Source organism: Melanotaenia boesemani, chromosome 23, assembly GCF_017639745.1.
Source record: "Melanotaenia boesemani isolate fMelBoe1 chromosome 23, fMelBoe1.pri, whole genome shotgun sequence".
NCBI classification, from domain to species: Eukaryota; Metazoa; Chordata; class Actinopteri; order Atheriniformes; family Melanotaeniidae; genus Melanotaenia; species Melanotaenia boesemani.
This window is the reverse complement of record NC_055704.1, coordinates 24,568,726-24,596,289: the sequence shown is the minus strand read 5'-3', so window position 1 is coordinate 24,596,289 and position 27,564 is coordinate 24,568,726. Positions and strand designations below refer to the sequence as shown.

General features: G+C 38.3%; 2 protein-coding genes across 4 annotated transcripts; one reads left to right on the top strand and one right to left on the bottom strand.

Annotated features, from left to right (window-relative positions):
* The first annotated feature begins 514 nt into the window (after nucleotides 1–514).
* Nucleotides 515–4,832, top strand: rad51ap1 (RAD51 associated protein 1). Of its 2 annotated transcripts, none has more exons than XM_041976936.1 (9): nucleotides 515–1,191; nucleotides 1,278–1,324; nucleotides 1,650–1,785; nucleotides 3,226–3,329; nucleotides 3,410–3,499; nucleotides 3,614–3,736; nucleotides 3,823–4,005; nucleotides 4,092–4,232; nucleotides 4,320–4,832. In XM_041976936.1, exons 1-9 carry the CDS (start codon nucleotides 1,175–1,177, stop codon nucleotides 4,454–4,456), a joined length of 978 nt encoding a protein of 325 aa, XP_041832870.1. In that variant the 5' UTR covers nucleotides 515–1,174; the 3' UTR covers nucleotides 4,457–4,832. The 2 variants fall into 2 exon arrangements, with proteins under 2 accessions (XP_041832870.1, XP_041832871.1); XM_041976937.1 differs by having other exon boundaries at nucleotides 519–1,191; nucleotides 4,095–4,232.
* Nucleotides 4,833–9,512: 4,680 nt separating this feature from the next.
* LOC121634783 (homeodomain-interacting protein kinase 1-like) lies at nucleotides 9,513–26,759 on the bottom strand. Of its 2 annotated transcripts, XM_041977697.1 has the most exons (4): nucleotides 24,830–26,759; nucleotides 16,184–16,258; nucleotides 15,024–15,028; nucleotides 9,513–10,038 (listed from the first exon to the last, which is right to left on the bottom strand). In XM_041977697.1, the coding sequence occupies exons 1-2, from the start codon at nucleotides 26,580–26,582 to the stop codon at nucleotides 16,191–16,193; spliced, it is 1,821 nt and encodes a 606-aa protein (XP_041833631.1). In that variant the 5' UTR covers nucleotides 26,583–26,759; the 3' UTR covers nucleotides 9,513–10,038; nucleotides 15,024–15,028; nucleotides 16,184–16,190. The 2 variants fall into 2 exon arrangements, with proteins under 2 accessions (XP_041833631.1, XP_041833632.1); XM_041977698.1 differs by lacking the exons at nucleotides 9,513–10,038; nucleotides 15,024–15,028 and having other exon boundaries at nucleotides 15,940–16,258.
* Between the last annotated feature and the right edge of the window lie 805 nt (nucleotides 26,760–27,564).

Sequence of the window (27,564 nt, the reverse complement as noted above, 5' to 3'; positions counted from 1 at the left end):
ACCACAGCTAATCAAGTATATAAATCCAAGTTATATTTTAACTGTGAGGCTGATGCTGATCATTTTGTGCTACTTACTGGGCAACAGATGCTATAAATCTAAGTGGAGTTGTCACCCAGTATGATTATTGGTAACATAAATTTCTTGATTAAGTGAATCCTTTAACATATGCCAGTGAACAGAGCCTTATACCAGACTGGATTACTTTTCTTAATACACAAACACTGCTCACATTCTTGCACATTGCAAACTACATTTTTGGACTAAGTGCATACATTTTGCATGACTTTAAAAAAAAGATCACCAGTTTTGTGGTGAATTTGTCTAAAATCTCCTGATATACAAAGTAGTGTGCTAAAATCTGATTCCCTGTACATTTCCTGTGACCTACACTCAATTAAAAGGCTCCTAAGTGATAATATACGAATAGCCATTTGGGAACCAAAAACTGATTCTTCTAAGAGAGCCGACCAAAAGAGCTGAGTCTTTAAAAAGAGCCGGAAGTCCCATCATCACAACGTCCATGTTTCAGTTATGAAAATAGCGAGATTTTACAAACATATATCAACCATACAGATAAATATAAATTGTATTTGTTTGTGTTCATTACCTTCCAAAGACTATTTAAATTTGATTAAACTGCTGACAGTTGAGCATAGTTTTGTAGTAGCTAATTAGCCACTCGGCTAAACTATTTGACATAATCGGATTCGACACTTTCGTACGCCATTAAATAATTAAATAAATAGATAACTTGAAATATATAATGTCTCTTAATACATTATCTGGTTGTTTTATGTATGAGAAACCCTTACACCGTTACGGTTTAATTTATAAAAGTTGACGAATCTGCTGCTGGTGTTCAACAGATTGGTCAACAAAACGTCACTTCTTGTTAGTTCAGGCGGGCTGGTTGAAAATCGATGACGCTCTTTATATTTACTTAGCCATCATGTTACTCAGTATCGTCATTAGGTTAGTTTAATCTTTGAGTTAGTTATAACAGACACTTAATTTCATTCCAGGTTTCATGCTGCCAGCAAATAAAGCTAAGTTAGCGACTTCGCATAGCAAGCTTGTGCTTGTTCTTCAGCGCTATCTTAGCAGCTAACCCGTTGTTAATGTGGTTATTAGCAAAGTTAAAAGCAATATTTGTCCTGTACTTTTTAAAGCAATGGACCGGCCATCAAGGCGAGTAAACAGTTTTTTAACAGCCAGTTTATGTGCTCATTTAACTTGATTGTTGCTTACCGTTTGTGCTTATTGTTCACGCACAGAAAGACGAAGGTTGTGAATTACAGCGAAGCCAAGGACTTTGATGATGGTGAGTTAAATGATAAATGTTCTTGCCTCAATTGTTCCACTGGGTTTTTTACTCATATCACAGAGCTTGTTTAAATTTTCAAGCATCTCTTCTGATTATTAACAGGATTTAGTGTACTCCTTGTGATCTCATTAGAAAATATAAACATCCATAAGACATTTCTCAACTGCCATAAATTATTATACCAAGGCAAGTTAGGTGTTTTCCAGGAATTTCAAATAAAAAGATGTGTGCTTTCATACAAAAGAAGAAGGAAAAATAAATAAATAACAAATTTCCTCAGTCAACAAAGATGTCTCCATTTTCTGTCCTTATTCTGGAAAAGATGATGATTTTGCCCATGTGAGAGCACCGCCCAGTAAAAAGGCCAGAGAAGATGGAAGGCAGGAACAGAAGAAATCTTCAAGCAAGTCGTCCAGTCAAGAGACGAACTCACAAGTCACACACAGCGAGAAAAGCAGGTAGGTCACAAATGTGATCAAAAACTAGTGCGTTGCTCAGTACTGAAATATCTTAATGTTCTTGAATTGATCCTCGTTAACAGGAACACAGTGGAAAGTTACTATATGATCAGGATCTTGTGTAAATGATGCCCCGTTAGTTGGATCTACTTCTTCTTCTGTCTGTGAGCTATTTCAGCCAGTGAGGTGTAATAACACAAACCTCATTAAACAAATCTGAAAATCAACATAATATAATGAAGTTATGGTGAGGCGATGTGAAGAAGAGGAGAGGGACTGGTGCTGCAAGCACAGGTCACTCTCTAGATAGAGAGGGAGGAAATGTTGGTGACATGCAGCACTGTTATCAACTATCATTCTTTTTATTTTTATTTTCCAAGCACTTCTATGTTTTGTACAAAGTATGAGTACAGAATCAGTATGATCAACACCAATCTGAATTTTACTTCAGATTGAAAGGAAATCCATGGCATCACATACCACTACTGAAAATATCAAGTTATTAAGGCAGCAATAAATATTTTTACGCACTCAGATGAGAGAAACTGAGCAAATTCTCCTTGATTTTTGTTTAAATAAAGAACAAACTCATGTGATTATAGGTTTACTAAATGAGATATACTATATAAGTAGGTTTATACAAAGTACAGATTGTGTTATTTTTGTCTTTACACTGCAGTTGTACAAACTGAGTTGAGAGCAAAATTACAGACATTGCAATGTAAAATGTTTTTGTGCAAGAAAAAAAAAGAGTTTTGCTTGATGTTGAGTTAAATAAGTAAAGGATAAACCGTATAGCTGGTCCAGTGTTGATGAATGGTGAAGGAGGAGTAAATGGAAGGAAAAAGGTTTCCTGGAAGCAAGTGTTGTTGTTTTTTGATTGATTCACATTATTTTACATAATCAAAAACACATTTTGATTGCAGTGTATATCGCTTTGTTTTTCTTATTTTTTTTTTACATATCTGTTTTTAGACTGCAGACCTACTCTATTTAATGATAAAGACAAAAATAACTCACCGGAGATCTGTGAAGACGGCTTTACGTTGCAACATATTCTCACCTCGGCTCGCATGCCGCATTAAGCTAACTGGGGACAGTGCAGAAATAGATGTCCAGCAGTAATAAGAGTTAGCTGATATTCAGCATGCAGTAACATAAATCTGTTCAGGGCAAGTTGGGTCATGCAAAGAGACCAACTTAATATTTTAAGTTACTTGTGTGCTTTAAGAGGGACGTGTGAATATTAGTGCTCTTAACACCTGCCAGGTGTGTATTCGGCCCGTTCACATGATCACTGGCCGCTCAGTATGAATAAATTATCACTGAAAGACAGTTTTATGGATCAGTCCATGCTAAAATACCCTTTTGAAAAGGTATTTGAGGAATAAAAAAAGTTTAAATGACTTAAATCTTGTAAACATGAATGCATTTTCTTAGAAAACCACTGGATGAGAAGTTGTATGAAAGAGATCTCGAGGCGGCCATCACACTTTCGTTGCTTAATAACGCAGATGGAACAAAGGAGTTTCTCACCAGTAAAGGTACGCTTTTGTTTGTACAATAAAGATTGTATTTGATGTTACCAGAGAGTTTAAACTTATTTTCTCTTAATATTTTCCAGGAGACGTTAAAGTTCAAATCCCCATTGATGAAAACACAGATCCAACATCTTTGTACCTGTCCAACTGCAGCGTGAATGGTGCAGTTCTGGGTAAAATTAAAAAAATCTTTGTCTGCATCCTCACATCTGACCAGTATGCTGCACTTGATTTATTTTTTTTTACTGCAGCTTCCCAGTTTTTATTTATTTATTTATTTTCTTTAGGCCTGGACAGAATCACAGCAGATAAAGAGTCCTCTGCCGTTCAGAGGAAATCCACCACTAAAGCTGCTGAGGTGAAAACCAAAAAGGATGAAGATGAGGACTATCAACCCAAAATGACTCCAGGTTTCTAGTTTTTCATTGCTCCATAATTAGTTCAGTCACCATTTTCCTTGTGTTTCTAGATTTATTAAGAATAACGGTTTTTCCAGATTCGGAAAGCGATGAAGATTTCAGTGAGCCTGGTGAAAGTGAAGATGAGGAATTTACCATAAAAAAAGCCCACAAGACTAAAAAGGAGAAAACAACCAAGAAAGACAAAACCAAACCAGCTCCTGCTTCTAAAAGAGAAAAGCAGCCATCAAAACCTTCAATGTGTAAAACACAGGCTGCAGGTTTGATCCCGAGGCTCATCGAAGCCCTTTTAACTTACGGCTGCAGTTTTAGATCCACATGGTTGTAAGAATCGCTTTTTTCCCCGTAGGTTCCACGACGGTGAGGAGCCCTCCAACAGCCAAACTGGCACCAGCAAGACCTGCTTCATCCTCCTCAGTTTCCACATCGAAGCCTGCAGCCTCTCTGAGCCCAGCTGGGGGAAGGATACCCAAGTGGAACCCACCAGGTACGGCTTTGGTGAATAACTGTCATCGCGAGGCTTTGAGCTACTTGCTGGTATAAAAACTGAAGGTTAATTTTACATCTTCTTCAGCTCAAGTTGGTAGAAGTCCCCCATCGTCCCAGAGTCCAGCAGTGAAGTCCCCGGGTCACGGTCTGAGACTGGGACTGTCCCGCCTTGTTCGGGTCAAGCCTCTTCACCAAGTCACTGCAAGTCAAGCAAGTCACTGACTGAACTGGTGACCTGGTGAAGGACAATTCAGTCATTTCTTTTTAAACCGATTCTTGGATTTATTGATTCCTGTTACTCTTTTTTTGTACCACAAACCCATGACGAATCCAGCAGCAGATATCTTCACCTCTAGTTCTGCTAATTAAATAAAAACAATTAGGGGTAACTGGGTAACTCTGAAAGCCTAGTCATGTGTCATTGTCAGAAATTTGTGCATCCTGTGAGTTAAGAGTGAAACTGATGTTTAATTTGGTAGTTTTATGTTTTTAGCCTCATTTTTGGATGTGTTTCCATTTTTCTACCATAGAAAACATTTCTTTACTCTTGTGTGCAAACCTTGTATATTGTGTAAATACATACAAAATAAAAAGTAAAAAATAATAATGCATGAGCCTTTTTTTTTCTTCAAAAGAAACCAAAACTGTGAGATAATGTAATGGTGTAGGAAAATACCATATGTCCCTCTGGAATTGATTTTAGTGAAGTTGCTGAGTTTACGTTTAATGTGTATAACACCACACAGTAAACCCGAACTTATAAGGTTAAAGCAGTTTGAATTAATAGATGGTGGATGTTGAAGGAGTTTTCAAAAGAGCCTACAATTTTTGTGACTAGACATACAGATGATGCAAAGGAATCCTGGATCGTGTCTGAATTTAATTTGTGTGAGATTTAGAAGAAGAAGTACTGTACAGATAAAAAAAAAGTGAGGATTTACAGAAGGAATTTCTTGGAATATTTGAATAGAAGGGAAAAAATTCTCCAAAATCAAGGTGTTAGTTTGATTTTTCTTTTCACAATCAATTGATTTAACTGAATCAGAGATTTTGTAAGATAAGATATTAATATTGCTGGAGGAAAAAACAACTGTACCTGAAAAGGGAAGAAAAATCTAAGAAATTATATGCAAATTATATACAACATATACGATAATAAAAATAAGCAGCATGCTTAGTAGCTGTAGCAGAATTTAAAGTGACCACTAGGTGGCGGTAAAGTTGTTATTGTACAAACATGTTCAGATTTTCAACCATGAGTTGATGAAGGATGACACTAATGAGTTTGAATTGGTTTGACAGGTATTAAAGGGTTAAGAGGATGGAGCTTCCTGTTCATGGGGGGCGGGGCTGAATTGCAGTCAAAGCAGTGTTTGGGGCTGAGAGATTAAATAATAGTAGGGGGCGTTTTAGAACCATATTCCCAGTATATGTCAATTTGAATCAGTTCCAGCACTTCCTCTTATAAATATTATGGTCCTGACAGTGTCTCGACAGCACAAGCGCAGCATCTACAGGGCAAAGATTGCCATATCTAAAATACAAGAAATGAAGTTCCATGTGGGGAAAGGCAATATTAAAGGTCCCATATTATGCAAAATTCACTTTTTAATGGTTTTGGAACAGTCATACTGGTCCCCCCGCATGTGTAGGAGACCCGTAAGTGTGAAACTCTTTCAGGCGCTCTCTCTCCCCTGCTCCACCTCTAGGGAAGTAAGCGCTGAAATGAGCTTGTTTGAAAGCGTGTACGTTATGACGTCATAAGGGACAATAACCACTCCCCACAGAGCGATGGACCCGTCTACCGGCTCTCAAAGCCCGCCCTCTAAAAATCACCTAGCGCCCAGTGTTTTTCCCTCTTCGGCAACCCTCGTTAGCGGACATGGCTAAGCGACAGAAGCACTGTTCTGTTTGTGGCTGCATAAATGAACACGAAAACGTTTTTTTTACTTCCATCCACTGAACCCACGAGGACTGAGTGGATTAATTTTATTTTTGGAGGAAATGTACCCGGAAAACTTCCAAAGGTTTTGCATGTCTGTGGCCAGCATTTCAAAGAGGACTGTTTCCACAACATGGGGGCATGGAAAGCAGGCTTCGCCAACCGTTTGAAGCTGAAGCCAGGTTCAATACCAACTGTCCGTGACACAGCTGGAGAGGTAAGAGCTGGCAGTTATTTTATCGTTTCGGCCTTATTAGTCTGATAGCTTGAAAATATATTAACCTGTCAATCACCTCATGACGGGCGATGCGATGGGCGGAGCCAACAGCTGAGCTGCTCCACCAGGGTTCCGCCCACCATAAACGGCACATTTCTGAAGCTGCTAAAAAGAGGGAGGTGAAGAGAAGCCGCTGCACTCAAACTGAGGGTCAATTTGTCCATACCATGGCGGAAATATTTCATTTAGATATTAATGAATGGTCTCAGATTGGGAATAAAGTGTATAATATGGGACCTTTAAAACATGATTCCAGCTTAAAAGAACCAGATTTAGATTTTGACTTCTACATAAAAACGAGTGAAATACAGCAGAGAACAGGTGGGTCTTTAACCTGGTTTAAATAAACTGAGTGTTTCAGCTGATCTGAGGCTTTCTGGAAGTTTGTTCCAGACATGTGGAGCATAGAAGCTGAATGCAGCTTCAGCACCTCAGTTTGTTGTTTCACAACATCATTCAACCCCATGCAGGATGAGGTTTTCCACATTTTGCATAATGCTAAAGGCCGGACTCCTTGTTACAGCATCAGTACAATTGACAGTGTAGTGGTTACCTCTGTGGTTTTTGGGGCAGAAGATCTGGGTTCAATTCCCTAGCATACCTTTAGAGGTGAATCACTCAGAAAGCTTCTTTAACTCTTCATTGGGACTTGCAAAGAGAAATTTATTGGAGCTATCAGCCCATCACACTGAGCCGCTGACTAGCTCAGCTGGCGGGGCTTCCACCTCCCACTCGGGAGACCAGGGTTCAAATCTGGGAGGCCACTAAATGCTACGGCAAGGGGGAGCCAGGACGCCAGAACACAAGGGGGAGTTAACTTCCCCCTTGAAGTAAGATCTTTTAAAGTAGGGATAGATCAACACAGATGACACCTGTGATAGAATGATATGTATGTGTTTGTGATGATGATGATGATGTATGTATGTGGCCCATGTATGAAGGATAGGATACACCCCAGGTCTGTAATGATGTATTTGGATGTTTGCAGCTCGATGATGTAAATACACTTACAGGCCTGGTGTGCAGCAGTTCAGTAGGTGGGGCCTCCTATGTATGTGCTTGTACCTCTGTAAAAGGGTTGTACCACAGGTGTCATCATGTGTTCATATGTCCCATTAGATTAAGTGAATAAATGATGGATCTGGTAAGTCCATCCTCCAATTTATATTTTTACACAAGTCTCTCGTACATGAACCCTATATACTACTACTAATACTACCTATACTTTACTACCTGGACTCATAGTTGCTTCTTTACAGTTCCCTTAACATGTGTTAAGTATCAGTATATTCCAACATACAAACATTCCAAACCCAACAGCATCCCTTCCTTCCCTCCCTCTCACTTCTCTTCCAGAGCTCAGTCGATCGTTGCTCTGTTTTACTTTAATTCAGAGGCTGACAAAAACCCTGTTCTACTGCAGTTTAGCTACTTGTTAGCTCCTGTATCTACTTGTTCTTACTGAAGGCACTTGTTGTACTACATTCATTTCTCATAAGACAGTCATGTCTCTAGTGTGTCACCATCTTCCTTTCAGCAACTGTCTCAAGTTGCATTTAAGTAGCATGTTACATCCTGCTATAAATGATGTTAAATAGCATTCTAATCCAGTCTTTTATGGTACCAGTAAAATTCCAGCCAGTTTTAGTTTTCTGATTTATAACCCCTAGTTGTTACCTCCCCAGAGTACGGGGAGGGGACACGGCCCCCTCCCCAACCCACCGGAGCAGGATGGTTTTGTTGATCCAGGTACCTGAGACGGGCAGGATTCGAACTAGACGCTGCGCCACTGGCGACTTACGGTTCTCTGCCAACCCCACCACGCCACCAAGAACCCTTCACACTCAACCTTGTTCTCGTGGCGCTTTTATCTTTTCATTTTGGCCACTGGACATGAAAATTGATGTGGGGAATGAAGACATTCAATCCCAGGTCCTTAAGAAGCTTTAAATTCATGGTGTCTGGAACTGATCACCTGTACGCTGTAGGATTCAAACCTACAACTTGCTGAACTTGAGCCAGGTCTCCATCCCCCTGAGCTATCCTCACAGTTACTCAGTTACACACAGTTACAGCCTCTGCAGTTTTCTAACTCCTTCATTTGGCATCTAAAGGGTAAAAAAAGTCATTCAGAGGTTTTGATCCCAGTCCTACTGATCTTCCAGGGCTTCACCCATCAGGGTGAGCTACTCTCCCACACACTCTGAAAGACTTTGTTAAAGTTTTTCACTCTTTATTTTTGGCTGTTGGCCTTAAAAACCAACATCAGTCTTTCTACAACATTTAGAGGATTTGAACTGGAAGCTTCTGCTTCCAGCTGCAGCTGAACATCATCCTGAGCTGCCCAGTCACAGGATCCTCAGAGTTTCTGAGCAGGTTTGACTCTTTAACTCAGGAGCTGAATTCAGAGCTTTCATCACATCTTCAGCAAAGACAATCTGTCCTCTTACCAGCTGAGCTGCTCCGACTTCAGATTGATCCGTCTTTTCATGCTTCATGGATAATTAAAATGTAAATGCATTAACAGATATATAGAAGTGTCAATAAAAATACCACTAAAAATGTACTTTTTATGCTATGCATGATATTAATACTTTAAATTTCCACATTCTGTTTTGTTTTTTACACCATCCCATAAACGGTACAATTGTCACGATTTGCAACTACATGTTTTTAGTTTATTAACTTTTTTAATGCATTTCATTGGTACATTTGTTTATTGAATAAAATATTAATTTTCAGTATTTCTATATTTAATTATAAATGAAACAACTCTCCATACATTACAACTTCACAATGGATCTACAAAATCCCACAACCTTTATTCACTGCTATCTGGAAGTGAAAAATCCAGTATTTCACATGATTAAATTGTCAAGAGCGAAGAGTTATCTTTAAATTAACATACGTGTACATTTCCACGTGTGTGTAGTAATCCTAACCACCTGAACTGACTCACCTTATAATACGTACAGAAGTCAGATGTATTAAATAAGAAATATATAACAGATAAAACAAGTTCTCCCCCTGCCTTGGAAATGTTTTAACTTCCCCCCTTGAGGAGCTTTATGGATATAATGTGACAGGACAGCAGAGGTGAGGACCCAAACGCAGACTGATGAGGCAGGAGACAAACCAACGCCACTATCCAGGATTTAATATCAAGGAACAAGGCAGCCGATACAGACTGAACACGGAAACAACAACAATGATCTGGCACTGAGTCAGAGAAACCAAGGCGTATATATACAGGGAACAGGTGAAGTGAGGGAGCAATCAGACCAGGTGAACTAACGAGCTGGAAACAGAAACCACTGAACAGAAAAAAAACGACTGAAAACACAAACATGAAAGAAAAAATCAGCCAAAATGCCAAAACGCTGTCTGGTTTAAAAGCAAGAGAATAAAAATAAGTCTTGAAACGAGATTTAAAAATGTCCACAGTTGGTGAGATCCTCATATTAATGGGGAGGCTGTTCTACAATTTGGGGCTGACAGCAAAAAAAAGCTCTGTCACCTCTTCTTTTCAGCCTGGACCTCGGGACCACAGGACCTGACTGGTCAGCAGACCTCAGCGATCTGGAGTATGGGGCTATTATTGTAGCAATATTATCTACAAATCCGTGTTGAAAGTCACAAATGCATACAGAGAGTCGTGTATCCGTATCTTAATTTGTGTGTGCACAGTTGGATTCGCAAATGTGTAAATAAATCCACAAATGTGTGATGAGATTTCTGTGTCTGTACAAGAATCTGCAAATGTGTAAAACAACTTGTGTGTAACCCGGTTTGCAAATGTGTAAAAAAATTCCACAAATCTGTATTTAAAGTTGCAAATGTGTAGACCAATCTGTAAATGCGTGCTAAGATCTGCACATGTGCAGACCGATCTGTATCCACAGAGAGACATGAATGCCTGGAGTATTTCAGCTACAAGACCCAGAAATACAGACAAATCGCTGGTTACGAGTCAAGCAGCTTCTGGATTGGCTCTCTCTACACACGTGGATTTTGCTACACTTGTTCCGTGAGAAATCCACAAATGCGTGTCAGGATTCGTATCCGTAACGCTTGGGTTTGCGTGCCCTGACCGCTGGCTCACAGGCTGCCTCACTCCGGCTGCCGTTGGTTCGCTTGCTCTGCTGCTGGCGGTAATATAATTACTGCGGTCAAGCCAGCCGCCTTTCGTTTTCGCGTAGTCAAGCCAGCCGCTCCTACATTTTCAGTGCGCACCTACCGTCAGTTTACGGTAAATGCAAGCGTACTGCTGCAAGGAAATTATTTCCGGTTCACAAAATAAAAGCACGAATTTAAATGTGTATTATCAAGTGATGTTTTAAGAAACTGATTCACGTTAACTGTAAACTATCGGGGTATACTGCTAACATTTACACTAAATAAATACCTTAGAATGTATGGAGTTGAAAACAGTTTTATCTATCTATCTATCTATCTATCTATCTATCTATCTATCTATCTATCTATCTATCTATCTATCTATCTATCTATCTGTCTGTCTGTCTGTCTGTCTGTCTGTGCTAATAAACATATACTGAGGCCTTAAAGCAAATACTAAGTGGTGTATGTTGACCATCCTTGACGGCACTATCATTCTGGACTGCTTTGGGGTCAATAGGTCACATGACCTCAAAGCTATTGAGCGAAAATGCTCATATTTACACTTTAAAAATCATTTAAAATATATTAAGACCTTAAAGCAAATACTAAGTGGTGTATGTTGACCATCCTTGATAGCACTATCATTCTAGACTGCTTTGGGGTCAATAGGTCACATGACCTCAAAGCTATTGAGCAAAAAATGCTAATATTTACACTTTAAAAATCATTTAAAATATATTAAGACCTTAAAGCAAATATAAATTGGTGTATGTTGACCATCCTTGATAGCACTATCATTCTAGACTGCTTTGGGGTCAATAGGTCACATGACCTCAAAGTTATTGAGCCGAAAATGCTCCCATTTGTTATGTAAATTTGATCAAAAACCAATAGAATAATGAAATGAAATACAATATATACAGTGGTCACACAGTAAAAGGACTTCAGATATCTCAAATTCAAACCTTTTTAAAACAAAAACAATTCTTCAACATGTGTAACTTAAGCATTGTGGGGAAAAAAATTATGATAATGATATCTAACATTAAAATGACCTCAAAAACAACATCAATAAATACACAATGATAATAAATAAAAATAATACTAGTAATAATAACAATTTGAATTAGGAAATGACCATAAAATAGTTAATATATACATTTAACTATTTACACATGTCACTCTCAAAATGTCTATCAAAATATATATTTGGAAGTAAAGTAGATCTAAAACCAATAGAACAATAAAATTAAATAAAATAAATAGAATGGTCAAATGGTATATGAACTTTTCAAATAGTTTTAAAAGAAAAATAATTCTTCAACATGTGTAACCTCATCACTATAAGAACAACAATAGTACCAATAAAATTGAAAATAACAACAATAATAATAATAACAAATAAACAAAGACAATAATATTTAAATGACCAAAAATGGTAAACATATATATATTTACTGTAACTATTTACACATCAATATCAAACTATCTTAAAGGCACTTTTCAAATAGTTTTAAAACAAAAACATTTCCTTAACATGTGTAACCTAATTACAACAACAAAAAACAAAACCTGTTCCTCCTCTCTTGCTCCTCTCATTACCAACATCATTCATTCCTCTTTACTTTCCGGAATCGTCCCTCCTGCACTTAAAACGGCTACAGTTACACCTATCCTGAAAAAACCCGGTTTGGACCCCACCAATTTTAATAACTTACGCCCTATGTCCAATTTACCTTTCATTTCCAAAATTCTTGAAAGGTCTGTTGCCTCTCAGCTTCATAACCACCTCATCACAAACAATATTTACGAGCAGTTTCAGTACAGTTTTCGTCCCCTCCACAGCACTGAAACGGCACTCCTCAAAATCTCCAATGACCTTATAGCTTCAGATTCTGGTTTACTGTCCATTCTCATCCTTCTTGACCTCACAGCAGCATTTGACACTTTCTCACCGCACTCTTCTTGACAGACTGTCATCTATCGGTATCTCCGGCACCCCTCTCACCTGGTTAACTTCTTACCTCTCTGGCCGCACACAGTTTGTTCAACTTAAATCACACAAATCCAACCCTTACCCTGTCTCTGCTGGTGTGCCCTACTATTCATCATCTACATTCTTCCACTTGGCTTCATTTTTCGTCGACATAATATTCATTTTCATTGCTACAAGGACAACACCCAGCTTTACCTCTCTACCAAACCATCTTCCTCACTTCCACCAACCTCCCTTACCCACTGTCTCCAAGAAATTCATTCTTGGTTTTCTTCCAATTTCCTAGAACTCAACAGTTCTAAAACAGAAGTCCTAATGATAGGCACGCCCCATATTCTCTCCAAATCTAATAGTTTCTCCATTTCCATCAACAATTCAACCATCCTTCCCTCCCCTCAAGTAAAGAGTCTGGGTGTTGTCCTTGACAGCACACTCTCTTTTCAGTCCCACATTAATAATATCACTCGGTCAGCATATTTTCATCTGCGAAATATTTCCCGTCTCCGTCCGTCTCTTACCCCCCATACCACTGCCATTCTCGTCCATAGCCTTGTCACCTGACGAATTGATTACTGTAAATCACTTCTCTTTGGTCTCCCCAACAAAGCCCTCCAAAGACTGCAGCTCCTTTAAAACTCTGCAGCTCGAATCATCACCCGGACACCCTCCACTCATCATATCACCCCCATCCTGCAACAACTTCACTGGATTCCCATAAAAAAAAGAATTAATTTCAAAATACTCCTTATCACTTTCAAAGCACTTCACAATCAGGCTCCACCATACATATCTGAGCTTCTACACATTTCCATTCCTGTCCGCTCACTCTGCTCCTCCACCTCTCTTCAACTTTCTGTTCCCCCTGCCCGCCTTGTCACTAAGGGGAGTAGAGCATTCAGCCGCTCTGCTCCCCGTCTTTGGAACTCCCTCCCCCCTGATCTTCGTGCCATAGACTCTCTCCCTCTCTTTAAATCTAAACTGAAAACACACTTGTTCAGACAGTCCTATGCCATCTAGTTTTTCACTCACCATTACACTGTTGTCGTCTGTTTTGCTTGTTAGTGCTTTGCTTGTTAGTTTTTTGTATACTTCTCTCTCCTATGTTTTTAAATGTTTTCATTCTCCTGTAAAGTGTACTTGGGTTTTTTGAAAGGAGTTTTTAAATAAAATGTATTATATATATATATATATATATATATACACACACATATATATTTCATGTTATTTCAAAAGTTATTACAATAACTCCCAGGTCATGTGACCTATTGACCCCAAAGCAGTCTAGAATGATAGTGCTATCAAGGATGGTCAACATACACCACTTAGTATTTGCTTTAAGGTCTTAATATATTTTAAATGATTTTTAAAGTGTAAATATGAGCATTTTCGCTCAATAGCTTTGAGGTCATGTGACCTATTGACCCCAAAGCAGTCCAGAATGATAGTGCCGTCAAGGATGGTCAACATACACCACTTAGTATTTGCTTTAAGGCCTCAGTATATGTTTATTAGCACAGACAGACAGACAGACAGACAGATAGATAGATAGATAGATAGATAGATAGATAGATAGATAGATAGATAGATAGATAGATAGATAAAACTGTTTTCAACTCCATACATTCTAAGGTATTTATTTAGTGTAAATGTTAGCAGTATACCCCGATAGTTTACAGTTAACGTGAATCAGTTTCTTAAAACATCACTTGATAATACACATTTAAATTCGTGCTTTTATTTTGTGAACCGGAAATAATTTCCTTGCAGCAGTACGCTTGCATTTACCGTAAACTGACGGTAGGTGCGCACTGAAAATGTAGGAGCGGCTGGCTTGACTACGCGAAAACGAAAGGCGGCTGGCTTGACCGCAGTAATTATATTACCGCCAGCAGCAGAGCAAGCGAACCAACGGCAGCCGGAGTGAGGCAGCCTGTGAGCCAGCGGTCAGGGCACGCAAACCCAAGCGTTACGGATACGAATCCTGACACGCATTTGTGGATTTCTCACGGAACAAGTGTAGCAAAATCCACGTGTGTAGAGAGAGCCAATCCAGAAGCTGCTTGACTCGTAACCAGCGATTTGTCTGTATTTCTGGGTCTTGTAGCTGAAATACTCCAGGCATTCATGTCTCTCTGTGGATACAGATCGGTCTGCACATGTGCAGATCTTAGCACGCATTTACAGATTGGTCTACACATTTGCAACTTTAAATACAGATTTGTGGAATTTTTTTACACATTTGCAAACCGGGTTACACACAAGTTGTTTTACACATTTGCAGATTCTTTTACAGACACAGAAATCTCATCACACATTTGTGGATTTATTTACACATTTGCGAATCCAACTGTGCACACACAAATTAAGATACGGATACACGACTCTCTGTATGCATTTGTGACTTTCAACACGGATTTGTAGATAATATTGCTACAATAATAGCCCCATACTGGAGGGAGCCTGTGGGGTTAAAGGGTCAGCGAGAAAAGTCGGGAGGGACGAGCTCAGAGAACATAAATCACCAACGTGAAAATCAATACAAACAGCCCCATTACAATGAAATTACAGCCACACTGTCATGTAAATAAGCTTTGATGCGCGAAACTCCCACAAATCGCCAGCAGAGGGCGCTCCAAGACCAGAAATGTCTCCACTGCGTTTTCACTGCCCATGATTCAACTTAAATAACAGGCATTATGCTCTACTTCACCATAGCAATAACATAGTTAAGGAACTAAACAGAAGGAGCACTACTACACATCTAATACAAGCAGAAATTAGCGAACATATGGCTGATTATATTCCTGACAAATTAGAAACCTAACCAGCAACCTGAACTCAGACCTGTTACCAGCACTGCAGTATAAACTGTATGAAAGAACTAGCAGTAGCTTACTTTCATGTGATTCACACCAGTCTCAACAAACCAAGGATGCACACAGTTGGCTCACCAGCTCCTGCACTTGTTTCTTCAACATACACGTAGATGCCGCATTCGGGCTTGTCAGGCACGTCAACACGGCCGCCATCTTGGGCCGGGGTGCATGTTAAATGATATCACCCACACCAGTGAACCAACATTTTGTTAACTTAACCCTCCTGCTGTCTTCAGGTTTCTGAAACCTTTGAAATACACGATCAAGAATTTGGAGCATTAAAACATGGTTTAGATCTTAAATGTATTGTTTCTCTTGCAGGTATTGACTCTTTATATTTCTCCCATACATCTATAAGGAGAACCTAAATCTTTTTCACTCTTAGAGACTCTAATGCAGACATGTGGTGTTTAACTGAACCAAACACACAACAAAGTTAGCAAGTTACGTTTTCTTATTGAGTGTTTGACTGAAATTATGCAATTAAAACAAAAATAGTTGAAAGTATACATAACATTTTTATTATTTTAATTAGATTTGACTACACTACAATTAACAGATGAACTCTAATGTGGTTAATTTTGTTTGTTCCATGTGATTGTAGCGTGACCTTCCATCTCCACACCCAACTATTCTCTTGACTGGTCAAGACTGGAAAATGGCCTTCACCTAAAGAGCTCCAAACGTTGTGAAAGCAGATGATGTTGAGGAAGGGATCATCTCTGCCTTCTGCACTTACTTTGTCTTCAAGCTGGCAAACCCGACACACGTGAAGACACACTGACGTTCCTCCAGAGGAACATCAGATGGAGCCCTGAGCAATGTAGAAAAGACCAAAACTGTTAGTGTGTATTTGATCATCCAGCGTGCAATAGAAAAAAAAAGCATTGTGTAAGAATAAATAAATAAAGGAAATCCTCCTCTTGTGTGTTTCATTAGCGTAGCATCACTTCTAGACCTCCAGCCTCCAGTCTGGTCCCTCTCTGCTGGAATGAAGGACCAAAGCTACTTTCCACACTGGCTGCTACATGCTGGCAGCAGACTGGCTCCTTATTTATCTGGATGGGTTTTATAACTATAAATAAAAATATATGTTCACAATGACAGAACATGTTTTAGTGGTTGAGCTTCTTATTAATATCATCTCCCTTTCTCCTGAACATCCTGTTTGTTTGTTTGTTTGTTTGTTTTTTTCCTGAGCGTGGCTCTTAGGAGAATTAATATGGAATGTGTCTTTATTCATTTCTACAAACAGCTTTAATATCTAACATGTGGTGTGAAAGGTAATAGTGGATTGTACACAAATCTCTCACATTTCACATCCTTTCCTTGATTTTATTCTGGACTGTCGGTGTCGCCGTTTCCTGTTTCTCTAGATTTTGTGTGTACGCCTGGGTCAGAGTTGACTATTTTCAGCCTAGAAAAGCATCACTGCAGTAATGACAGTATTAAAAAACTTAATAAATGGAGTCATTACTGAAGATTACAAGCTTATTTCCAAGTACTGCAGCAATTTTTACAAAAATTTATACAGCTCTAACTCTTGCCAAACCTCATCATAAAAAATGTTAAAATCTCTGTCAATCAAACCCATTAATAACGAGGAATCAGAACTATGTGATAAAACTATCTCAAAAGAAGAAGTAAAAAATGCAATCGACCTGCTGAAAAATAATAAATCACCAGGTACTGACGGTTTAACCTCAGAGTTTTACTAAATGTTCTCTAAGGATTTGATTCCTTTTCTATTAGAAGTTTTTACAGAAAGCTTAGGAAAAGAACTGGACTGATTATTCTTATTCCCAAACCTAAAAAAGATCATTTATTGATCGATAATTGGCGTCCAATCTGTTTACGTAACTACAAAATCTTTGCTTTGATTTTAGCCAGACGAATTAAGATGGTATTGGACTCAGTCATTGATGAAACACAATCGGGTTTCATGGCAAAAAGACATAACAAACAATATCAGACTGGTCCTGGATATTCTGGATTACTCAGACCTAACTGACAGTAACGGCTTCATCTTATTTTTATTTCTACAAAGCCTTTGATACAGTAGAGCATTATTTTGTTTTCAAATCCTTAAACAAATTTGGCTTTGGTAATTATTTCTGTACAGCAGTAAAAACTCTGTATAAAAATAGTAATAGCTGTATCGAGTTAATGGGTGGTACGTCCCCAAGATTTAATTTGCATAGAGGTATCAGACAAGGCTGTCCCACCTCCCCCCACCTCTTCTTATTAGTCACTCAGCTTTTAGTACACATCAAATCAAGCAATGCAGAAGGAATCTCCTTCACTGACAGAGATTTAATCCTTACACAGCTGGAAGATGACACCACTCTGTTTTTGAAAAATAAAGATGAAATCTCAGTAGCTATAGATGCAGTTAACATGTTCTCCAAAGCCTCCGGGTTAAATCTGAATATTAATAAATGTGAACTTATGGCTATTAAAGATCGCCCAGAACCCATTCTCTGTAACATTCCCGTTAAAAAGAGGTTACATATTAAGGTATATTAATTACTAAGGATCAAAAAACAAGAATGGATCTAAATGTTATGCCTATTTTAGAATAAATACAACTTCTGGCTCCTGAGAGATCTTTCACTGAGAGGCAGGGTGTTGATCACTAGGGCAGAGGGAATCTCCCGTCTCACTTACACGGCTCTGGCTCTACATCTTGATAACAAGCTCTCAAAAGAAACTGACAAACTACTCTTCAATTTCATCTGGAAAAATAGGACACATTATATAAAAAAAGGCTGTTCTTTTGAATTCTTATGACAGTGGTGGGCTTAATGCTCTGGATTTCCATGCTTTAAATAGCACATTTAAAATAAATTGGCTAAAACAAATAGTCAGGAACCCTACCTCCATCTGGAGCTACACCTGTTCATATTCTAAGTACGTTGGGTGGCATCCACTTTTTTCTTGCTTGTAACTTTGATATTGATAAAATCCGGTTAAAATTTCTGCCTTTCACCGCCAGGCTTTTTTCTCATGGACCCTCATTTACAAACACAACTTTAGCCTGGATAATTATCTACTATGGAACAACAAGGACATTCTATAGAAAAGAAAATCTCTTTTTTGGATTATTGGTTTGATAACAACATTATACTGGTCGATCAGGTATTTAACACAGTGGCCTGTTGTTCTCCTAAGAAGATTTTCTATTAGAATATAACATTAATGTTTCTCCAGGAGATTATGCCTTAGTGTTTGGTGCAATTCCTTCTGGAGTTTGTCTGTTATTCAGACATCAACCGAGAGTTCATACCCAGCATCTGTCCTTGTTTTCTCCATTACACACTCCCATTGGTAAAATATGTTTTTCTGGACTTTCTAAAAGCAATAACAAAGCTATTAGAGCCTTGTTTAAAGAAAATATGACCTCATTACCAAGAGCGATCTTTTGTTGGGATCATTTTGTGAATGACATATCATGGAAGGAAGCTTGGCGGCTGCCTAATCAATATTAATTACCAACACAGTAAAGGAAACGTCTTTTAAACTTATGCACAGAATTTATCCAACCAAAAACTTTCTCAAAGAAAAGTTTAAGTTAAATATTGATGTGAACTGTAGTTTTTGTATTGTCCTGATGTTCACATATTTTGGCAAAACCTGTGTTTTTGTAGATAACATTGACAGTTTTTACGTTTTTGTATTATTTGGAATTTAAAATGACCAAAAGCAAGTGAAGACTATGAGCAGATACATAATCAACCTTATGATATTATGGGCAAAATTTCATATTCACAATGTAAATGCACAAGAAGACAGCCTGGTTTTCTTGCATTTATTCAGGATTTCAGACATTCACTCACTTACAGACTCTAAAAATGTGAAAGCTATCAATACCGTTTCAGCTTTTTATAAGGGACACTACTTTAAACAGAATGCCAGTCTCCACTAAGTCCTCTCTCCTCTAGCGTTTTATATGTTATTGTTTTAAGAAGCGACTAACGACAAATCTGGCAACTTTTTCTGGTATTATTGGAGACTTTTGGAGACTGACGCGAATAAACGTAGTTTACGCTTCCCAATGAGGAGCGGGTGCCGTGCAGACCCCTCCCTCTACATATAATAAAAAAAAAAAATAAAGAATATAATAAATATATTTTTAAAACTCATCTTAAAACACATTTTTATTCTTTGGCTTTCAGCCCAGTATGAGACTGTTCCTGTTTAGTGTGTGTGGTTTGTTTTACTTTTTGGTTTTATATGTTTATAATTTGTTTATTCTTTTAAAATTGCTTATTGTTTTAAAACTGTTTTAAAAGCCATGAACAATTATTTTATTATATTTTATGATATTATTTATTTCCTGGTTGATTTTTGTACTTTATGTGTTGCTTTGTCCATTTATGTACAGCACTTTGTTTCAGCTGTGTTTGTTTTAAAGGGCTATATAAATAAAGTTGAGTTGAGTTGAGAATTATTATTTAATTATTTATTTAGCCGTTCTAAACATTTTTAGGTTGTCTTTTCATAAATTTTTGCCTTTTCCAAGACATCCCTCATTATGGCAGCATCCATTACAGCTACATGTCCCAGGCTGATTAGAATCAGAAATACTTTATTAATCCCTTTGGAAATTCCTCCGGGAAATATGCTAATTATGCTGATTAGTGACTTTTAGGACAGCCAATAGCTGCTGTTCTTACTGAGGAGTGGGAACAGTGGCTGGAGAGGAGCATCAGTCCCTGAAGCTGTTTATTGTCAGGAACTACATGGACCAGTCGTACCATGTCCTGTGGGGGATGATGGGGACAAAGTTGCCGTTCTGCTTCGACTATAAAGTGAAAATCAAATCAAATCATTAAATCTGATTTGATTCAACAATTTTAATGTCTACTTGTTTTGTATTCGTGTGGCCAGTAAGATGTTTTGCTTTTTGTTTTGTTTTTTAATAATAACTGCTGCACAAAAAATGTGAATTGTAAACATTGTAATTTCTGAATTTATTGTTGAAGTATTTATCACTAATACTGTGAAAATGAGAGGAAATGTGAATATTTGCTATGCATGGTGATTTCAGTGTGCGCCCCTGTGATGGCCGCCTAGGCAGCCACACACTGAGCCTGGTCTGGTAACCTTTTTTCTTCATTTCAGTTAAATCATTTTATTTGTAATATTTACCTTTTCCTTTATATTTCACATTTTTCTTAGCAAGTTTGGCAGGGGGGGTTAACTGATTGGGTGCACACTTTTAGTTGACTCACTCTTGTCACCTTGTTAATTTGGCTTATTTTCAGTTAATATGCATTTTCTTTGAGTTACTAGTTCCTGGGGAAGTTGCTGTGTGGGAGACCCAAGCCTGCTAAGAGTCCCAGCTGAGGTGGATCTCCTTTGACGAGGCTACAGCCTAATTGGATTTATCCATCTTGCAAAAAGATAGTGGGAGAGGGGTTTAGAGTTTCTATTGTTTTGTATTACTTTATTTGTTCTTTATGTAGAAGTATGATTATTTAGATTTCGGTTTCCCTAATGAGTTATGAATCTAAATTGTTTAAGTTCTGTTGTGAATTAGTTAAGTTTATAAAGTTAGCTGAAGATGGTTGTTATGTATTTCCCTCTTGTGTCAAAATGGTCTGATCAGCCAGTGTATATAGTTTCCCTTGTGTGTCAGTTTGTTAGGTCAGTTAGTTTCCAGTTCCTTATGTTGATGTTCTGTTTATTTGACCTCTTTTATGGGCCCAGAACTTTTGTTTAGGAATTTGTATTTTTGTTTTTTTTGTAAAATTAAATGTCAAAAGACTTTTTCTTTACAAAACCTCCTGTGCTCTCTTCATCCTTGGCCTCGGTCCCTCACAGCCCCTAAATTTTCTGCTTGCGCTCCTAAAAATTGAAGTTAGGGGCCCCTGTGCTCCTCGTTAAAAAAGTTAGTCTGGAGCAAATTACCCCATGGTGGGGCAACATGTCACATGTTCACACTCTCCATTTGATTGCCTATAACTCTGCACTGGCAAAAGATATGAAAATAATATGAATACAAAATCTACACCTGAGACATTGGTGTTTCATCTGGTACACATTTTTACTTTAGATGATGTATTGATTCTGAGAAATACACAAGAGTGTAAAAAGTGTGACAACAAGCCCCGGTCTCCCCTACTTTGTAGCAGTCATTATGTTTTAAGTATTAAGACTTACTTATAAAAAGTACTCAGCAGCATTCTTTGTGCATGTGTGTGTGGTTTATGCTGGAGGAGTCTGAAGGAACAGAATGTCAAGGCCATGGCCATGTGGGGCCCTTATTCTAGCCTCAATCAAAGGAGCAGATAGAGGTCCTGCACTCTTTTTCTTTTGTTTTGTTTATTGTTTGGTTTTGTTTTGTTTCTTTTTTTTGTTTGGTTTTGTTTTGTTTCTTTTTTTTGTTTGGTTTTGTTTTGTTTTCTTTCTTTTTTTTGTTTGGTTTTGTTTTGTTTTCTTTCTTTCTTTTGTTTTGTTTTGTTTTGTTATCTTTCTTTTTTTTGTTTTGTTTTGTTTTCTTTCTTTTTTTGTTTTGTTTTGTTTAGTTTTTTTTCTTTTTTGTTTTGTTTTCTTTCTTTTTTTGTTTTGTTTTGTTTTTTCTTTTTTTGTTTTGTTTTGTTATCTTTCTTTTTTTGTTTTGTTTTATCTTTCTTTCTTTTTTGTTTTGTTTTGTTTTTTTTCTTTTTTTGTTTTGTTTTGTTTTCTTTCTTTTTTTGTTTTGTTTTATCTTTCTTTCTTTTTTGTTTTGTTTTATCTTTCTTTCTTTTTTGTTTTCTTTTGTTTTCTTTCTTTTTTGTTTTGTTTTCTTCCTTTTTTCTTTTCTTTTGTTTTCTTTCTTTCTTTCTTTTTTGTTTTGTTTTCTTTTGTTTTCTTTCTTTCTTTCTTTTTTCTTTTGTTTAGTTTTGTTTTCTTTCTTTCTTTCTTTCTTTCTTTTTTTCTTTCTTTTTTCTTTTGTTTAGTTTAGTTTAGTTTAGTTTAGTTTAGTTTTTTTTCTGTTTTTTTTTAATACTGACCCTGGTTTTACTGCTGTAATACTGACCAGTTGTGGGTCAGCTGTTTGTTGTGAGAAAGCGTTGTGTCTTTCATCTTCCGGTACAGCATGTGAAGCACTCAACTATCCTTGAAAAAAAGTTGTTAATTGGTGTGAAAAACATATTTTCACAATTCCATTCAGCACAACACCATGAATCATTGTTGTTGTTCTGTGTAGCGCTAGAAACCTGACGGAGACCAAAAGTTGAGTCATTTCGTCTGTTTGATATAGTTTCCGTTTGGATGCGGACAGCCTGTCCAGGCCTTCTACCTTCATTGAATGACGTAATGACATCTGATGGTAAACTTGCTCTTTCCATGTCTACCGGAGCAGTATTATTAATGGGCTGTGTGCATATGACTTCTACTGAACTTGTTCTTTCTATGTCTTCCGGAGCAGTATTATTGATGGGCTGCGTGCATATGACTTCGACTAAACTTGTTCTTTCTATGTCTTCCGGAGCAGTATTATTGATGGGCTGCGTGCATATGACTTCGACTAAAGTTGTTCTTTCTATGTCTTCCGGAGCAGTATTATTGATGGGCTGCGTGCATATGACTTCGACTAAACTTGTTCTTTCTATGTCTTCCGGAGCAGTATTATTGATGGGCTGCGTGCATATGACTTCGACTAAACTTGTTCTTTCTATGTCTTCCGGAGCAGTATTATTGATGGGCTGCGTGCATATGACTTCGACTAAACTTGCTCTTTCTGTGTCTAAAGGAGCAGTATAATTGATGGGTTGCGTGCATATGACTTCGACTAAACTTGTTCTTTCTATGTCTAAAGGAGCAGTATAATTGATGGGCTGCGTGCATATGACTTCGACTAAACTTGCTCTTTCTGTGTCTACCGGATCAGTATTATTGATGGGCAGTGTGCATATGACTTCTACTGAACTTGCTCTTTCTGTGTCTAAAGGAGCAGTATAATTGATGGGTTGCGTGCATATGACTTCGACTAAACTTGTTCTTTCTATGTCTTCCGGAGCAGTATAATTGATGGGTTGCGTGCATATGACTTCGACTAAACTTGTTCTTTCTATGTCTAAAGGAGCAGTATAATTGATGGGCTGCGTGCATATGACTTCGACTAAACTTGTTCTTTCTATGTCTTCCGGAACAGTATAATTGATGGGTTGCGTGCATATGACTTCGACTAAACTTGTTCTTTCTATATCTAAAGGAACAGTATAATTGATGGGTTGCGTGCATATGACTTCGACTAAACTTGTTCTTTCTATGTCTAAAGGAACAGTATAATTGATGGGTTGCGTGCATATGACTTCGACTAAACTTGTTCTTTCTATGTCTAAAGGAACAGTATAATTGATGGGTTGCGTGCATATGACTTCGACTAAACTTGTTCTTTCTATGTCTAAAGGAACAGTATAATTGATGGGTTGCGTGCATATGACTTCGACTAAACTTGTTCTTTCTATGTCTAAAGGAACAGTATAATTGATAGGTTGCGTGCATATGACTTCGACTAAACTTGTTCTTTCTATGTCTAAAGGAACAGTATAATTGATGGGTTGCGTGCATATGACTTCGACTAAACTTGTTCTTTCTATGTCTAAAGGAACAGTATAATTGATGGGTTGCGTGCATATGACTTCGACTAAACTTGTTCTTTCTATATCTAAAGGAACAGTATAATTGATGGGTTGCGTGCATATGACTTCGACTAAACTTGTTCTTTCTGTGTCTAAAGGAGCAGTATAATTGATGGGTTGCGTGCATATGACTTCAACTAAACTTGTTCTTTCTGTGTCTTCCGGAGCAGTATAATTGATGGGTTGCGTGCATATGACTTCGACTGAACTTGTTCTTTCTGTGTCTAAAGGAACAGTATAATTGATGGGTTGCGTGCATATGACTTCGACTAAACTTGTTCTTTCTATGTCTAAAGGAACAGTATAATTGATAGGTTGCGTGCATATGACTTCGACTAAACTTGTTCTTTCTATGTCTTCCGGAGCAGTATAATTGATGGGTTGCGTGCATATGACTTCTACTAAACTTGTTCTTTCTATGTCTAAAGGAACAGTATAATTGATGGGTTGCGTGCATATGACTTCTACTAAACTTGTTCTTTCTGTGTCTAAAGGAGCAGTATAATTGATGGGTTGTGTGCATATGACTTCTACTAAACTTGCTCTTTCTATGTCTACCGGAGCAGTATAATTGATGGGTTGCGTGCCTATGACTTCTACTAAACTTGCTCTTTCTGTGTCTATTTGAGCAGTGTTGTACGTGGGTGTTGTCTGGGAATTCCTTGTGGTTGAATGTGGTGGCGTGGCAAATGGGTCATTAGATTCAGAAAATACAAAATCCTCTGTAATAAAGCCATGCTGCAGGGCCTCACCTGGGGTGATACGATTCCTAGGATCTATCTCCAGCATCTTCTTGAGGAGGTCAATAAAAGCCAGAGTGTCCATAGAGTCATCATCTGTCTCGTGCAACCATGGCAGGTCATCAAGAGATCTTATTGAATCGCAGATGTTGTTATAATCCCTTTCTTGGATTACCATGCCGCCGTAGTATTCCTCTGGTGACTTCAGCTGCCAGACAAAGCCAGTAGAGTCTTGAGAGAGAGTAAAGTATTTCCCTGCATAAAATCCATTCTCTATTAAATCCTGCGGGGGCATTCCTTGTAACTTCATGATGTTTCTCATGATTTCATATCCAGAACTTGCAGCAAACATATACTGACCAGTAAATAATTCAGCCAAAACACAGCCAAGAGCCCACATATCAATACCTTCGTCCACTGGCAGGCCTAAAATGACCTCTGGAGACCTGTAAGCAGGAGCCTGTAGCATAGCTCCCACCGCTAACTCTGGTTTCATAGCAGCTAGGCCGAAATCGATCAGTTTAACTTTAAAAGGCTGTAACTGATGGTTCACAAGCATAATGTTGTCTGGCTTGATGTCAGTATGAATAATTTCCTGGCTCTTCAGTGTATCCAAAGCAACCAGCATCTGCTCAGCAATAATTCTGATCTCAGAGACAGACAGCGGCGTTAAGTTCCTATCACGCATAAAGTCATAAAGGTTTTGATCCAATAATTCAAACGCAAAGCAAATTTGATTGTTGTATCTGAAACATTCGTAAAATTTGATCAAATTGTTCCTGTCAGGGTCCAGCTGTCCGATTTTATCTAACATTTTATACTCTTTTATTGCTACGTTGCGATATTCCTCCTTTACAATTTTAACTGCTACAACTTCCTGGGTGTCCATTTTTGTGCAAGTAAACACTTCTCCAAAAACGCCTGAATTCTGGGATTGCTCGATCCGATAACCGCCGCACTGAGTAGATATGATTTCAGTAGACGTCTCAACCTGGGAATTCCTTGTGGTTGAATGTGGTGGCCTTATAAATAAGTCATGCTGTTCAGGACGTAAGTAATACTTTCTGATAAAGTCATGCTGCAAGGCCTCACCTGGGGTGATACGTATCATTGGATCTATCTCCAGCATCTTCTTGAGAAGGTCCATAAAAGCCAAAATGTCCTCAGGGTTTTCAGCCATCTTGTGCAACCTTGGCATATCATCAAAAGAGCTTATTAAATTGGAAATGTTACAATCCCATCCTTGTCTTTCCACGCTGGCGTAGTATTCCTGTGGTGTCTTCAGCTGCCAGCCAAAGCCAGTAGAATCTTGAGGTGGTGTGAAGTATTTCTCTGCATAAAATCCATTCCTGATAAAATTCTGCAGGGGCGTTCCTTGTAACTGTATGATGTTCCTCAAGATTTCATAGTTAGAACTTGCAGAAAACATGTACTGACCAGTAAATAGTTCAACCAAAACACAGCCAAGAGCCCACATATCAATACCTTCGTCTACTGGCAGGCCTAAAATGACCTCTGGGGGCCTGTAAGCACGACCCAGAAACGAAGCTCCCACTGGAAATTCGGATCTGAGAGCAGCTAGGCCAAAATCTACCAGTTTAACTTTAAACGGCTGTAACTGATGGTTGACAAGAACAATATTTTCTAACTTGACGTCTGTATGAACAATTTCTCTGCTTTTTAGTGCATTCAAAGCAACGAGCATCTGCTCAGCAATAACTCTGATCTCAGAGACAGAAAGCTGCAGGCCTCTTCTTTCACGCATAAAATCATATAAGCTTCGGTCCAAAAATTCAAACGCAAAGCAGGTTTGATGCTTGAATCTAAAACGTTCGTAAAACTTGACCAAATTGTTCCTGTCAGGGTCCAACTTTCTGATTTTCTTTAAAATTTTATATTCTTTTTCCACTAAATAGTGAAATTCATCTGTCACAGTTTTAACCGTTACAACTTCTTGCGTGTCCATTTTCGTGCATTTAAACACGTCTCCAGAAACTCCGGAATTCTGGGATTCCTCGATCAGATATCCTCCACATTTACTGGGAATAAATACTGCCATTTTTTTCTAAAGATTATCTTCTTTTCCACGCAAGATCTTAAGGTAATTCTTGGATAGCTTCGCGGCCAACTGAGGACCAGTTAAGAAGTCAGTTTTATATAGGCCTACCTGCCTTTGATACAAAGGATGACGTGTGGCGTGAGGAATTTCCATGGCATCGCCCCGCCCCTCCCTTTGATGCAAAGGATAACGTGTGACGTTAGGAATTTCCATGGCATCGCATATCCCCCCCGCGCGCATGCGCACATACACACACCCCTAGCTACCGACCTCCACCGTGAGGAGCCAGCCAGCAGCATCCTCTGGACTCCGGACGGGTGAGACAGGTCCATCATTCCAGAAGCTTCCAGATGCTCTCATGGTAACAAAATAGAAGTTTTCCTTGTGGGGCTGGAAAACCTAAGACGAAAAACACGGCGTAAACCAGATTCACCAGCACTGGAGCAATGGACAGAAAGACTGGAGGAAGTCATTAGTCTGGAAAATATCACCGCAAGGTTCCAGCTGAAGATGGACGTGTACATGGAAAGATGGGACGTGTCTTAGCATATTTGGCGGGATGTAAATAAAACACTGGTACCATGGCAACGGTTCATTTATATTATACATGTTCAGTGTCTCCACAAATAAAGGGATGAGTAAATCTAAGATTTGAAAGGAAACGTCCTCAGCTTTTGTCTGTGTGTGT

Bases quoted from the DNA above. Each gene is read 5' to 3' on its own strand.
- rad51ap1 (XM_041976936.1), top strand. The intron at 1,786-3,225 runs GTAGGTCACAAA...GCATTTTCTTAG, and splicing joins ACACACAGCGAGAAAAGCAG to AAAACCACTGGATGAGAAGT. The intron at 4,233-4,319 runs GTACGGCTTTGG...CATCTTCTTCAG, and splicing joins ACCCAAGTGGAACCCACCAG to CTCAAGTTGGTAGAAGTCCC.
- LOC121634783 (XM_041977697.1), bottom strand. From the start codon at position 26,582: ATGCGTGAAAGAAGAGGCCTGCAGCTTTCTGTCTCTGAGATCAGAGTT. The intron at 16,259-24,829 runs GTGAGGCCCTGC...TACATTGCTCAG, and splicing joins TAGGAATCGTATCACCCCAG to GGCTCCATCTGATGTTCCTC.